We start from the raw sequence: 15,114 nt of genomic DNA on the forward strand, positions 1-15,114 counted from the left end.
AGGGAAACACTGGTGTTAAATGACACATTAAACCAGATTGACTTCATAGGTGTATACAGAACATTCCATCTGCTTTCCATCTGAAAGCAGCAGAATACACATTCTTTTCAAGTGCACATGGAACGTTTTCCAGGATAGATCACATGCTAGACCACAAAACAAGTCACAGTAAATTTAAGAAAACTGAAGTCATATCAGGCATCTTTTACAACCACAACAATATGAGACTAGAAATCAATACAAGAAAAAACCTGCAAAAAACCACAAACACCTGGAGGCTAAATAATATACTGCTGAGAAACTAATGGATCACTGAATAAATCACATAATAAATTTAAAAAATACCTAGAGACAGATGAAAATGAAAATACAATGATCCAAAATCTGTGGGACGCAGCAAAAGCAGTTCTAAGAGGGAAGTTTATAGTAATACAAGCCTACCGCAGGAAACAAGAAAAATCTCAAATAACTTAACCTTACACCTAAAGGAACTAGGAAAAGAAAAGCAAACAAAACCCAAAGTTAGAAGAAACAGAGAGAGAGAGAGAGAGAGAAACAAAGAGCAGGGCAGAAATAAATTAAATAGAGACTAAAATAATAGAAAAGATCAATGAAATTAAGAGCTGTTTTTTTGAAAAAATAAGTAAAATCCATACACCTTTTGCCAGACTCATCAAGAAAAAAAGGGAGAGGGCCCAAAATCAGTAAAATCAGAAATGAAAAAGGAGAAGTTACAACTGACACTACAGAAACAAAAAGAATCATAAGATAGTGCTGTGAGCAACTATACACCAGTAAAATGGACAACCTAGAAGAAATGGACAAATTCTAAGAAAGGTGCAGTCTCCCACAACTGAACCAGGAAGAAATAGAAAATATGAACTGACCAATTACCAGTACTGAAATTGAATCAGTAATTTTAAAACTCCCAACAAATAGAAGTCCAGGACCATAGCTTCATAGATGAATTCTACCAAACATTTAGAGAAGAGTTAACACCTATTCTTCTGAAACTATTCTAAAAACAAAGATATCACAAAAAAAGAAAACTACAGGCAGTATCACTGATGAATATAAATGCAAAAATGCTCAACAAAATACTAGCAAACTGAACCCAACAGTACATTAAAAGGATCATACACTGGGATCAAGTGGGATTTTTTCCCAGGGATGCAAGGATTTTTCAATATCCGCAAATCAATCAATGTGATACATCACATTAACAAATTAAGTAAAATAACGTATCATCTCAATAGATACAGAAAAAGATTTTGACAAAATTCAACATCCATTTATGATAAAAAATATATATATTCTCCAGAAAGTAGGGGCATAGAGGGAACATACCTCAACATAATAAAGGCCATATATGACAAACCCACAGCTAACATCATACTTAGTGGTGAAAAGCTGAAAGCATTTCCTCTAAGATCAGGAACAAGACAAGGACTTGCAGGCAAGACAATGCCCACTCTTTCCACTTTCATTCAACATAGTTTGGAAGTCCTAGCCACAGCAATCAGAGAAGAAAAAGAAAGAAAAAGAATCCACATTGGAAAGGAAGAAGTAAATCTATCACTGTTGGCTGATAACATGATACTTTACATAGAAAACCCTAAAGATGCCACCAGAAAACTACTAGAGCTCATTAGTGAATTTGGTAAAGTTGCAGGATATAAAATTAATATACAGAAATCTGTTGCATTTCTATACACAAAAAAATGAAATATCAGAAAGAAAAATTTAGGGAACAATCCCATTTACCATTGCATCAAAAAGAATAAAAACCTAGGAATAAAGCTACCTAAGGAGGCAAAAGACCTGTACTCTGAAAACTGTAAGATGCTGATGAAAGAAATTGAAGACAACACAGATGGAAAGATATACAGTGTTCTTGGATTGGAAGAATCAGTATTGTTAAAATAACTGTATTAACCAAGGCAATCTACAGATTCAGTGTAATCCCTATCAAATTAACAATGGCATTTTTCACAGACCTAGAACAAATAATTTTAAAATTTGTATGGAGAAACACAGAAGACCCTGAATAGCCAAAACAATCTTGAGAAAGAAGAACGAGCTGGAGGAATTATGCTTCCTGACTTCAGACTATACTATAAAGCTTCAGTAATCAAAATAGTATGGTACTGGCACAAAAACAGACACATAGATCAATGGAACAGGATAGAAAGCTCAGAAATAAGTCCATACACTTATGGTCAATTAATCTTCAACAAAGGAGGCAAGAATATACAATGGAGAAAAGATACTCTTTTCAATAAGTGGTGCTGGGAAAGCTGGACAACTGCATATAAAAGAATGAAATTAGAAATTCTCTAACACTGTATACAAAAATAAACTCAAAATGGATTAAAGACCTAAATTTAAGATCAGATACTGTGAAACTCCTAGAGGAAAACATAGGCAGAATACTTTGAGGTAAATCGCAGCAAATTTTTTGGATCTGTCTCCTAGAACAATGGAAATGAAAGGAAAATAAACAAATGGGACCTAATTAAACTTAAAAGCTTTTTCACGCAAAGAAAACCATAAACAAAACTAAAAGGCAACCTATGGTTTGGGAGAAAATGTTTGCAAAACAATGAGACCGACAAGGGATTAATTTCCAAAATATGCAAACTCACACAGCTCAATATTAAAAAACCAAACAACCCAATCAAAAAATGGGCAGAAGACCTAAATAGACATTTCTCCAAAGAAGACATACAGATGGCCAACTGGCACATGAAAAGATGCTCAACACTGCTACTTTTTAGAAAAATGCAAATCAAAACTACAGTGAGATATCACCTTACACCAGTCAAAATGGTCATCATCAAAAAGTCTACAAACAATAAATGCTGGACAGGTTGTGGAGAAAATGGAACCCTCTTACACTGTTGGTGGGAATGTAAACTGGTGCAGCTACTATGGAGAACAATATAGAAATTCCTTAATAAACTAAAACTAGAGTTACCATATGATCCAGCAATCCCACTCCTGGGCATATATCTGGAAAATACAAAAACTCTAATTCAAAAAGGTGCATGCACCCCACTGTTCATAACAGCACTATTATAATAGCCAAGACATGGAAGCAACCTAAATGTCCATCGACAGATGAATGGATAAAGAAGATGTAGTATATATTGGGTTGGCCAAAAAGTTTGTTCAGGTTTGTCTGTAAGATGTTATGGGAAAACCCAAAGGAACTTTCTGGCCAACCCAATTTACACACACACACATATATATACATACACACATACATACATAGATATATACACACAGTGGAATATTACTTAACCATAAAAAGAATGAAATAACGCCATTTGCAGCAATATGTTTGGACCTAGAGATTATCATACTAAATGAAGTAAGTCCGACAGAGAAAGACAAGTATCATATCACTTATATGTGGAATCTAAAATAATAATACAAATGAACTTACAAAACAGAAATAGACGCACAGACATAGAAAACAAACTTATTTTTACCAAAGAGGAAAGGGGAGGAGGGATAAATTAGGAGTTTGGATTAACAGATACACACTACTGTATGTAAAATAGATAAACAAAAAGGACCTACTATATCACACAGGGAACTATATTCAATATCTTGTAATAACCTATAATGGAAAAGAATCTGAAAAAGAATATATTATATATATGTATTTATGAATATGTATAACTGAATCACTTTGCTGTACACCTGAAACTTACACAACATTGTAAATCAACTATACTTCAATTTTTAAAAAAAATCATATGATCATCTCAATAGATGCAGAAAAAGCTTTTGACAAAATTCAACAACCATTTATGATAAAACTCTTTAACAGAGTGGGTATAAAGGGAACATACCTCAACATAATAAAGGCCATATATAAGAAGCCTACAGCTAACATCATACTCAGGGGTGAAGAGCTGAAAGTATTTCCTCTAAGATAAGGAACATGACAAGGATTTCCACTCTCACCACTTTTATTCAACATAGTATTGAAAGTCCTAGCCACAGCAACCAGAGAAGAGAAAGAAATTAAAGGAATCTAAACTGGAAAGATAGAAGTAAAACTGTCACTGTTTGCAGATGATGTGATAGTATACATAGAAAATCCTAATGACACCACCAAAAAACTACTAGAACTCATACATGAATTTGGTAAAGTTGCAGTATACAAACTTAATATACAGAAATATGTTGCATTTCTACACACTAATAATGAGCTATCAGAAAGGCAAGTTAGGAAGACCTAGGAGTAAATTTTTAAAAGAATGTGAAAGACACTAAAAACTATAAGGCATCAATGAAAGAAATTGAAGACACAAATAAATGGAAAGATATTCCATGCTCATGGGTTGGAAGAATTAATATTGTTAAGATGTCCATACCACCCAAAGCAGTCTACAGATGCAGTGCAATCCCTGTCAAAATTCCAATGGCATTTTTCACAGAAATAGAATAAACAATCCTAAACTTTGTATGGATCCACAGAAGATCCCAAATAGCTAAAGCAATCTTGAGAAAGAGCAAAACTGGAGGCATCATGCTTCCTGATTTCAAACTATATTACAAAGACATAGTAATCAAAACAGTATGGTATTGGCATAAAAACAGACACATAGGTCAATGGAACAGAATAGAGAGCCCAGAAATAAACGCACATATATATGGTCAATTAATTTATGACAAAAGAGCCAATATATGCAATGGGGGAAAGATGGTCTCTTCAATAAATTATGTTATGAAAACTGGGTCACTGTCTTAACACTATACACAAACGTTAACTCAAAATGGATTAAAGACTTAAATGTAAGACCTGAAACCATAAAACTCCTAGAGGAAAACATAGGTGGTAGCTCCTTGACATTGGTCTTGGTAATGATTTTTTGGATTTGACAACAAAAGCAAAAATAAACAAGTGGGATTACTTCAAACTTAAAAGCTTCATTCAGGGACTTCCCTGGCAGTCCAGTGGTTAAGACTCTGCATTTCCACTGCAGGGTCACAGGTTTGATCCCTGGTTGGGGAACTAAGATCTTACATGCTGTGTGGCTCAGAAAAAAAAAAAAAAATTAATTTAATTTAAAAATAAAAAGCTTCATTCAGCACAGCAAAGGAAATCATCAACAAAACAAAAAGACAATCTACAAAGTGGGAGAAATATTTGTAAAACATATATCTAATAAGGGGTTATTATGTTTTAAAATATATAAAGAACTCATATAACTCAATAGCAAAAAAAAAATCTGATTTTAAAATGGGCAGGGGATATGAGTAGACTGAATATGAATTTTTCCAAAGAAGATACACAGTTTGCCAACGGACATGAAAAGGTTCTCAACATCACTAATCATGAGGGAAATGCAAATCAAAACCACTATCACCTCATAACCTGTTAGAATGGCTCTTATCAAAAAGACAGGAAATAACAAGTGTTGGCTAAGATGTGGAGAAAGGGAATGTAAATTAATGCAGCCACTCTGGAAAACAATATGGATGTTCCTCAGAAAATTAAAAACAGAACTACCGTATGATCCAGCAATTTCAATTTTTAATGTTTATTCAAAGGAAATGAAAATACTAATTCAGAACCATACCTGTACCCCCATGCTCAATGCAGCATTATTTTTAATAGCGAAGTCATGGAAATAACCTGTATACCTACAGATGTATGGATAAAGAAAATACACACACACACACACACACACACAGGAATATTATTCATCCATAAAAATGGAAATCTTGCCATTTGTGACAAAATGGATAAACCTTAGGGGTATTATGCTAAGTGAAATAAGTCAGACAAAGATAAATATCATTTGATCTCACTTATCTGTGGGATCTAAAAAATTAAAAAGAAAAAAACCAAACTCACAGACACAGAGAAAAGATTGGTGGTTGCCAGAGGGTGGGAGTGGTTGCAATTGGTAAAGGTACAAACTTCCAGTTACAAAATAAATAAGACCTGGGGATGCAATGCACAGTGTGGTTAATAATACTGATTGTATATTGTTATATTGCTAAGAGAGTAGATCATAAAAGTTCTCGTCTCAAGAAGTGACGGATGTTAATTAGACTTATTGTGATTATTTCACAATATATCCAAATATTGAATCATATTGTACACCTGAAACTAATATGTCAATTATATTTCAATTTAAAAAGGGAGGTAAAGGAAGGTATGATGACAATCTCACATCAAATAGAGAAAGAATATCAATAGAGATAGAAATTATAAAAAAGAACTAAGTGAAAAATATACTAGAGGGCTAGACCATAAATAGCATAACTTAACCCAATTTAAAAATAACAAAGGATTGTATAGACATTTCTTCAAAGGAAATATTCAAATGGAACAATAAGCACATGAAAAGATGCTCAACATCATTCATCATCAGCAAAATGCAAGTCAAAACCACAATGACATCACTTCATAGTAGGATGTCTAAAATCAAAAAGTTAGATAATAAGCGTTGGTGAGGATATGGAGAAATTGGAACTCTGATACAGTGCTGGCAGAAATGTAAAATGGTACTACCACTTTGGAAAACATTCTGGCATTTTCTCAACTAGACATAGAGTTACCATATGATCCAGTAATTCCACTCCTATATACCCAAGATAAATGAAAACATAAATGCACATGAAAATTCAAATATAGCAGCATTATTCATAATTGCTGAAAGATGGACACACCCAACTGTCCATCAAGTGATGAATGAATAAACAAATAGTGGTATATTCATTCAATGGAATATTATTTGGCCATAAAAAGGAGTGAATTTACTTGATACATGCTACAACATGAATCAACCTTGAAAACATGCTGAATTAAAGCCAGTCACAAAAAAACACGATTCCATTCATGTAAAATTTCCAAGACGAGGCAAATCAATACATTAGATTAGAAAATATATTAGTGGTTGCTAATGACTGGGGAAATTAAGAGATAGGAGGATAATAGCTAAAGAGTACAAGGTTTCTTTTTGAGGTCATGAAAATATTCTGCAGTTGTGGAGATAGTTGTACGTATCTGAACATACTAAAAAGTCATTGAATTATATATTTCACATCAGTAAATTATATGGAATGTGAATTATATCTCAATAAAGCCGCTTTTGAAAAGAGCCTATTGGATGATTGTTCACTGACTAGTATTTATGACTTATGCATTGCTGAGGCCAGATGAGATGAGGGAATAGAGAGGAAAGTAAAGAGAAGTGAGTGCAGTGGCTATTAGGAAATTTTTTTCTCTTGCACTTATTTGGAGAGCAATCAGATAGATGTGATTCTTGATTCTGAAGACAAGCAACTCGTGTACATTTTGATACACTACTTTCTGTTTAAGTTTGCCTAATAACTACAATGGAATTTTTCTCTAATTTTATAAATAAAGGCCTGAATATAATCTCTTTTCTTTTGCTTTCCCTCCCACCTCGTTTATTCTTTACAGGGAGTTTACACTGGGAGAGTACTTACCCTTCAAGAATTATTGATCCAAGTTGGGAAGTTAAATGCTGAAGCTGTTAGAGGTCAGTGGGCCAATCTTTCATGGGAATTGCTTTATGCCACCAATGATGATGAGGAACGTTATAGTATACAAGCTCATCCACTACTTTTAAGAAACCTTACAGTACAAGCGGCTGATCCTCCCCTGGGATATCCAATTTATTCTTCAAAACCTCTCCATATACATTTGTTTTAGAACCCATTTTAACTTGTATTGTGAGCAAATGAGATGTCTAGAAAATTAACAATATGATTCCTCATAACTTCACTGGACTTCTCTCTCTCTCTCCTCCCACAAGTCAGATGCCTAAGAAAAGCTAAGCTCTATAAAGTTGATTCTCTTAGGTATCTTAGTGGTTTAAAACAAGAACTTTATGTCTAACATAAAAGTTAAAATTAGTTGGCCAATATTTGTGCCCTATTGAGTGTGATAGGCTTTGGTAAATATAAAACATTTGTGTAAGATAATATAATGAATTTTTTAATGCTTTCTTAAATGTATAAGTGACTGGCCTTAGTCAACAACTATGTAATTTTTACATGCTTAAAAGATACACATATCAGTGTTTTTAAGTCAAGATAATGGATCCTACTGAAGGTTACATAATGTATATATATTTATTTGAAATATTAAATTTTATAGTATTTTCAAACTTTGTGCTATTTTATTTTAATATTTAACACGGTCTGTTTCCATGTAATCTATTCATTTTCTTTTCATATACTTCAATTCAGAAACCTTAAAAATTTTCAATAAAATCTCTTCCAAAAAAATCTTTTTTTTTCCAAGTATCCTTTTGATATGTTTGAAAGGAAAAGGTCATCCCATTCATCATGTGAATACTCACAGGATCAGCAACATTAAGGTAATCTGATTATGACTGTTAGAGGCCATTCTGTAGATCTGGCTCCTCATGCATTTCTTTTCAACTGTATATACGGCTTGTGAAGAACGACTTATCCGGTAGGACTACCAGTTACTAGTGTCTTAAGGTGTTTGAACTAAAGGCAGAAAGAGGTGGGAGAAAATTTTTCATAATGTGATCAGGCTTTTATTTTCACTCTTTTGCTGCTTAGAACTTTTTACAGGTACTTATAAGGAGGATGAACAATGAATCTGCATCATTTGGGACATGAATTTCCTCTACACCTTATTTATTTCCGTCTATAGTACCCGTTATTTAATCTGTAGTAGCCTCCTGAGTAGGTAGTACAGTAATACATTCTCTTTAGTAATGATTGGAATTACTTGAAATGTACCAATTAGGTTTTTATTACTATTACTCCTTTATTAAGTGGAACAGTTCAATACAGCAGTGTTAAAGGATAGCTTTTTGGACTAATTTCAATTAATTCACGAGATTCGTGTGTTAAGTCATTTTGGCGGAAGCAATATAGTATAGTTAATAAGGTAGGGTTTGGTGTTACATCTGAGTTCAGATCTCAGGCTTATGATTTATGTAACAGATTTATTAGCCGGAAAATTACATATATATACCTTTTTGTCACCTAGGGAAATTTTCTCATATCATTAAAAACACTATCAGTTTTAATGACTGTATAACATTGATAGATATGACAAATTATTAGACTGTCCCCCAAATAATGGGCATCTTAAGTTGTTTAAAGATTTTCAGTATTATAATAGTGCCAAGCCATGCTTTCCCTTTACCATGAATTTTTCTCAAACTACCACCATGTCCCTCCATTTCTTTTCATGGCCAAGTTTCCTCATCTTCATTCACTTGTCAAAACATTCCAGTCTGGATTCCATCTCTACTATCCCCCCAGATAAAGAAAGTTTTTATTAAAGTCATTGTTTACCTTCATACTGTCAAACCAACTACAGCTGGCCCTTGAACAACGTGGGTTTGAACTGTGCAGGTCCACTTGTACATGGATTTTTTTCAGTAGTAAATACTAAGATACAAAGTCGATTGAATCCACAGATAAGGAGGAACCACAGATACAGAGGGCCCACTCTAAATTATATGCAGATTAAAACCCCAGCACTATTCGAGGGTCAACTATAGTTACTTTTATATTCTCGTCTTATTTGTTCTCTAAGTAGCATTTGACACATTTGACAGCTCCTTGAATTTTTTTCTTTTGGGCTTCCCTGACACTACATTATCTTCATTTTCTTCCTGTCTCCCTGACTACTCCTTCTCAATCACTTTTGTTGCTTTTCCTTTTCCACATGACATCTAAATTTTGGAATTTCTTAACAACTGGTTCAGGCCCCCTCTTCTTACTCTACATTTCACCACAGACAATTCTCATTCACTCCCAAGACCTAAAATATCATCAATAAGTCGATGATGTTCAAATACATGTACTCAACCTCTCTTCTTAGCACTGAATCTGTATATGTAACTATTTATCTCCGTCTCATATATTCAAAATATCTGACCTGATTGAACTTGCCCTAATACCAGCTTTTCTGACTTCTACCTTAGTACTGCCTAGGTAATTCACATGAGACATCTCACAGAGAATTAGGAAAGCTGGGCAAAATAATATTTTTAAGTCTGTTTAAAGGTATCAGAGAACCAAGAAGACAGTGAAGAATTATATCACCAACCAAGATCCAAGGCAAAATGAAACTTAAGAGACCTGAGCTCAGCATTTGAGCTGCTTTTCTTCTAGGAATATTTGCCAATTAAGGAAGAGGTGGCTGAGAAGATAACACTTTTGGCAGACTTGCTACTAAGTTAGAGGGTTAAAAAATGGAGTCCATGGGCTTCCCTGGTGGCGCAGTGGTTGAGAGTCCGCCTGCCGATGCAGGGGACATGGGTTCGTGCCCCGGTCCCGGAAGATCCCACATGCCGCAGAGCGGCTGGGCCCGTGAGCCATGGCCGCTGAGCCTGCGCGTCCGGAGCCTGTGCTCCGCAACGGGAGAGTAGGCCACAACAGTGAGAGGCCCGCGTACCACAAAAAAAAAAAAAAGTGGAGTCCAGGGCTCTCCAAAGAAAGAGGGTGAACAAAAAAAATAGATACATTTTCAATCTTTTCAATCCCTAAAACTGGATTAAGGTGACCCTGGATTTGTAGTGTACCTAGCTAATACCCAGAGCAAATGTACATCTTCTCTGGACCTTTTAAGTTATTTTTATAATTTTTCATATTTATGTTGGACCATCTAAAATAAAGCATCTGAGGAGATAAGACAACATGAGCCAAATCCAAGAGAAACAACAGGCAATAGGAACAAACCCACAGGGGTTTATAACTGGAGGCTTTTTCCTCTTAATCCCCTTCACCTATTTTGCCCCCTACCCCACAATAATCACCCGTGTTTTCTCTGTGGCTGTGTGTCTGCTTTTTGTTTTCTTTTTTTTTTGTGGTACGCGGGCCTCTCACTGTTGTGGCCTCTCCCGTTGCGGAGCACAGGCTCCAGACGCGCAGGCTCAGTGGCCATGGCTCACAGGCCCAGCCGCTCCGTGGCATGTGGGATCTTCCCGGACCAGGGCACGAACCCGTGTCCCCTGCATCGGCAGGCGGACTCTCAACCACTGCGCCACCAGGGAAGCCCTTGTTTTTTTTTAAATTACACATATTAGTGAGATCATGTGGTATTTTTCTTTGACATATTTCACTTAGCATAATACCCTCTAGATCCATCCATGTTGTATCAAGTGGCAAGATTTCTTTTTTTAATGGCTGAGTAATATTACATTGTACATAAATATACAACATCTTCTTTATTCATCAATGGACACTTAGGTTGCTGCTGAGATTCTCAATCTTGTGTTTTATATCTTTAAATATACCAAACATAATCAAGCCTGTGTTTAATAATTCCATTATCTGGGATCCCCTGTGGACAAAATGAGCACTATCTTCTGTGCACATAAATTTAAGTATATGGAAACAGAATTGTTATAGTCATCATTTACTTTCTTCACTCATCACCGTGCTTCTAGGATATATCCATCTTGCCATGTATGCATTTATTCCATTGCTTTTACTTGCTGTACCTCATGGTATCACTCCACCATTTGCACCTTCCCCATTTCCCAAAGATAGCCACCGGGGTGGTCTCCAACTTCTCCACCAACTATTCCAGTTATTTTATGGGTGTTACCTTGTCTATAGGTAAACTGTGAACTGCTTATACATAAGAACCATGTTTTTCTTCCCCTGTTCTTCTCCCTTCTATTATGGCCTCTGCATGTTTTCTACTATAAGGTGCTAAAGATTAAAGTAAAATTAATGATAATAACTAAAATAAGAAGTTGCCAATGGAATCTTCCTGAGCTGAGTTTAACCCAGGCTTTACCCCTTATGAGCTCTGTGACCTTGGGAAAGTAACACCTACTTGCTTTGGGCATTTCTTTCTTCATCTATTAAGGTGGATAATACCACCTACCTTAGAGGGCTGTTATGAGAAATAAGTGAATTAACTAATTACAAAGCACCTCAGTACAGCAAATGACATATAATAGATTTTTAATAAATTATGGCTGCTATGAGTCCTACCTACAGCTTCAAATTCCAGTCATTTGTACCTGTCAACTCTTCCAAGAGAGTGTAAGCACCTTGGAAGCATGCCATTTCAGACACTTCTTTATATCTGCCCATTCCCCAGCACTCTGCTTCACGTAATATTCCATGTATTTATGCTAAATGGATTACTGTAATTCTTTGGTTGGCATTCTGCTAACCTAGATTTTAAGCATACATGCTAGAGTATGTTAAAATGCTCTTTAATCCAGGAATGTAGTATGTATTAATACCCTTATTGCAAGACTCCTGGCAATCTTATTTATTACACATTGAAAGGAAAGTTGTATCTATTAAGAAGTAAAATCACAAATAAGTCTTCAGTGCATAAGAAAATTGCTGTTGTTATGTTTTCCGTTTCTCTTTCCATTGGCTTGAAAAATGCAAGTACTCCTTCACTGATATTTTGTCTTCCAGATTTTAAAATAAGAGGAATCTGCATCCTATAACAGAATGACAGAAACATGAATCAGTCTCTTCTACCCCGGTTTTTGACAATTAATTCCTTCTGTTTTGAGGAGCTATATCATTATGATTCACTGTTGAGAATCCTTATAAAACCTGGGCAAATGCTTAAGTCAGAATAAAAATCATAGCCAAAATTCTAGATCTACACAAAAATATCTCTAATGGGCTTAGCATAGTTATTTCCCTGTCATTTGTTAGCATCTGACTATGCCATTTCATAAATGCTGAAATTTCTATTATTACTCTTCTGGATCAGCATGTCATACCTACACTGACTTGCCTTAATAAATACAAAGAACAGTGTCTTTAGAATTAAAATAATTGACAGACAACTTCAAAATCTTTTGTGGACTTTGAGTACATTGCTTAAAGAGTAAAACAAGGCAACTCAGTCTCTAAGAGGTGACATTTCATTTGGGAAGATATCCATTTACCACTTTCAAGAATTTGCACTAAATAAGACATAAATTATAACACAAAATTCAATGCAATTCTTTATGCCTAAAATTAATAACGATTCATCAAAACAAAGTTCCAGACATAATGTTCCTAGCTTAAGTGACAGAAACAAATTCAAGTATTATCAACAAGTACATTTAGTTTGGGATAATACTGGCATCTCTTAACTTAGATGCTTATAAACAAATTTCAATAAGGAGATGGATATATACAATACAAAATAACAGTGGGGAGGAAAGAAGCAAGGAGGAGAGAATTAAGTAAAAAAAAAAAAAGAGGAACAACATTTAAAAGTTTCTAGGGTTTTGTGTAAAGAATAAGGTATACTCAGAAATGGTTTTGGGAAATGAAAGGATGCCCAGTTTATCATAAAGTGATAAAGCAGTAAGACCACGTAATAAGCAATATTTTAAAGATGTCGGTAGGAAGAGAGAGGTCATTATTTTTAGCAAATGTGAGATGTAATGAAGTGCCTAGATTTACTGAGTGATGTTTATATCTTACAGTTAGGTATTCTGTAAACAAAAAAAAATCCTTCTTATGGACATTCCTGAAAGAACAGCTGCTACACTGGGACTGAAACTCTAGCCCCTAGTCCTTCTTTGCCCTCTGAAACAATTATTTCTATAATGCATTCTCTCTCTGCCATATTATTTAACTCTTTGATCTTTACTATCTGTTTGCTGAATATCCTCCTGCCATCAAAACAAAAGCATTAACAGCTAATACTTAATAATCTTAACACTCCACGGTATGTTTTAAGAGCTTTCCACATACTAACTCATTTACTCCCCATAACAGTCCTATGACTAGGTGCTATCAGTAGTCTCCATTTTGTAGATGGGGAGACAGAGAGAGAAGTAACTTGCCGGGGGTCATGGGACGAGTATGGGGTAGAGCTGGGATTTCAACCTAGGTAGACCGGCACCAGGCTCCATGCTCTTAACCAGGATGCTGTGTCACCTCTTTAGTAGGGTGGCCTTTCCCTCTCAACTCTTATCCATCACTGGGCACAATGCCACTATATCTGCTGTCCTCTAAATTTCAAACTCAGTTGTAATATTTGATGAAGCTCTACCTTCGGAACCATCCCACACTACCAAGTCCCAGTGTTGGGACTTAATGTTACCAAAACACTTATAAATGTTTTGGCCCAAAGCAAACTAGTTAGTAGAAAATGAATAGCCCCCTTCATGATTTTTCAAGCTCTAGACATGTTAGTGCATATTGAAAGTTTTATAACCTTTAAGTCTCTTTAAGTATTTTGTTTTCTTTTGTTTTTTGCTTTTTTCACTAATTCATTTTCACCGTCCTGCAAAAAGCTGGAACAAATGTCTAACAATTTGTGATTGCTTAAATAGTGGTAGGTTATATAATGATACAAATGGTATGATCCCATTTTATAATTCTCCTTATATACAATCCCTGCTAACACTTCTAAAAGAAGGTAGTAATCACTGAAAGAAATACTTTAACAGTAAAAACCATCCACAGAAATAATGCTTCTTTGCATAATCATATCTATATGATCTATAATTTTTAGCTTAACTCATTACATATCCTGTGCTGTTTATACATTAAACTCTTTTGATGGTCACAATTTTCTCAGAAATAGTTTATAACATTCCTTACTTTTCTGGAAGAATGAGTGCTGAAAGAATGAGCGATCAGCATATTTTCCTAGACACATCTCAGATGTGCAAAGTGCTTCTGGAACAAAGTCAAAGGAACCAGCACTACGTGTAAGAGTGCATCTCTTTTAATAGTGTGGAAGTGCTTTGACGGAGGTAGGCACAGGGCTGAGGTACACCAAGTCCTGGGGAGAAATGGGAGGGGAGGCCAGGTATCAACCCAAGGAGGTGACACTTGTAGGATGTAAACTTGTAAGATGGGTTGGAGTTTGTGGGGACACATGGTAGAGAAAAAGCATTTTGGCCCATACACTAGCCAAACAGTAAGTATAGAAGAAAAAATGGCAATCCTTGATTTGATTTTACCTTGTAGAAAACTTTCTCCAAGACCAGTAGTAATTTATAGTAAACCAACAGATATGCATGGGGGAATGGAAAACTTTCTATACCTTTTGTATTTATATCATGAGGTTGGTGGAAGTTTAGTTTTCAAGCACTAGAAGATGTCATACTTTCCTACAAGACGGATATGTATTCAGAA

The 15,114-nt window shown here is 35.1% G+C and overlaps 2 protein-coding genes and 1 long non-coding RNA gene across 11 annotated transcripts in view; 2 read left to right on the forward strand and 1 right to left on the reverse strand.

Annotated features, from left to right (window-relative positions):
* The window catches only part of PCNX4 (pecanex 4), a 42,103-nt gene extending 33,941 nt beyond the window's left edge, over positions 1–8,162 (forward strand). For all 6 annotated transcript variants that reach the window (XM_012536545.3, XM_033404660.2, XM_033404659.2 and 3 more), the window contains one exon: positions 7,454–8,162. In XM_012536545.3, the coding sequence (XP_012391999.1) occupies positions 7,454–7,705 (252 nt within the window). In that variant the 3' untranslated portion in view covers positions 7,706–8,162. The remainder of the gene's footprint in view (positions 1–7,453) is intronic.
* Positions 1–15,114, forward strand: part of LOC125963586 (uncharacterized) — a 125,401-nt gene that overhangs the window by 45,307 nt on the left and 64,980 nt on the right. The window lies entirely within an intron of this gene.
* The window catches only part of DHRS7 (dehydrogenase/reductase 7), a 36,279-nt gene that overhangs the window by 7,772 nt on the left and 13,393 nt on the right, over positions 1–15,114 (reverse strand). For 2 of the 4 annotated variants that reach the window (XM_004279290.3, XM_033404666.2), the window contains one exon: positions 11,945–12,458. In XM_004279290.3, the coding sequence (XP_004279338.1) occupies positions 12,411–12,458 (48 nt within the window). In that variant the 3' untranslated portion in view covers positions 11,945–12,410. Of the gene's footprint in view, positions 1–5,531; positions 8,512–11,944; positions 12,459–15,114 lie in introns of those variants that run through there. The other 2 variants (XR_007475734.1, XM_033404665.2) reach the window with 2 other exon arrangements.

The sequence above is a fragment of the Orcinus orca genome, chromosome 2 (assembly GCF_937001465.1).
Source record: "Orcinus orca chromosome 2, mOrcOrc1.1, whole genome shotgun sequence".
Classification (NCBI taxonomy): Eukaryota; Metazoa; Chordata; class Mammalia; order Artiodactyla; family Delphinidae; genus Orcinus; species Orcinus orca.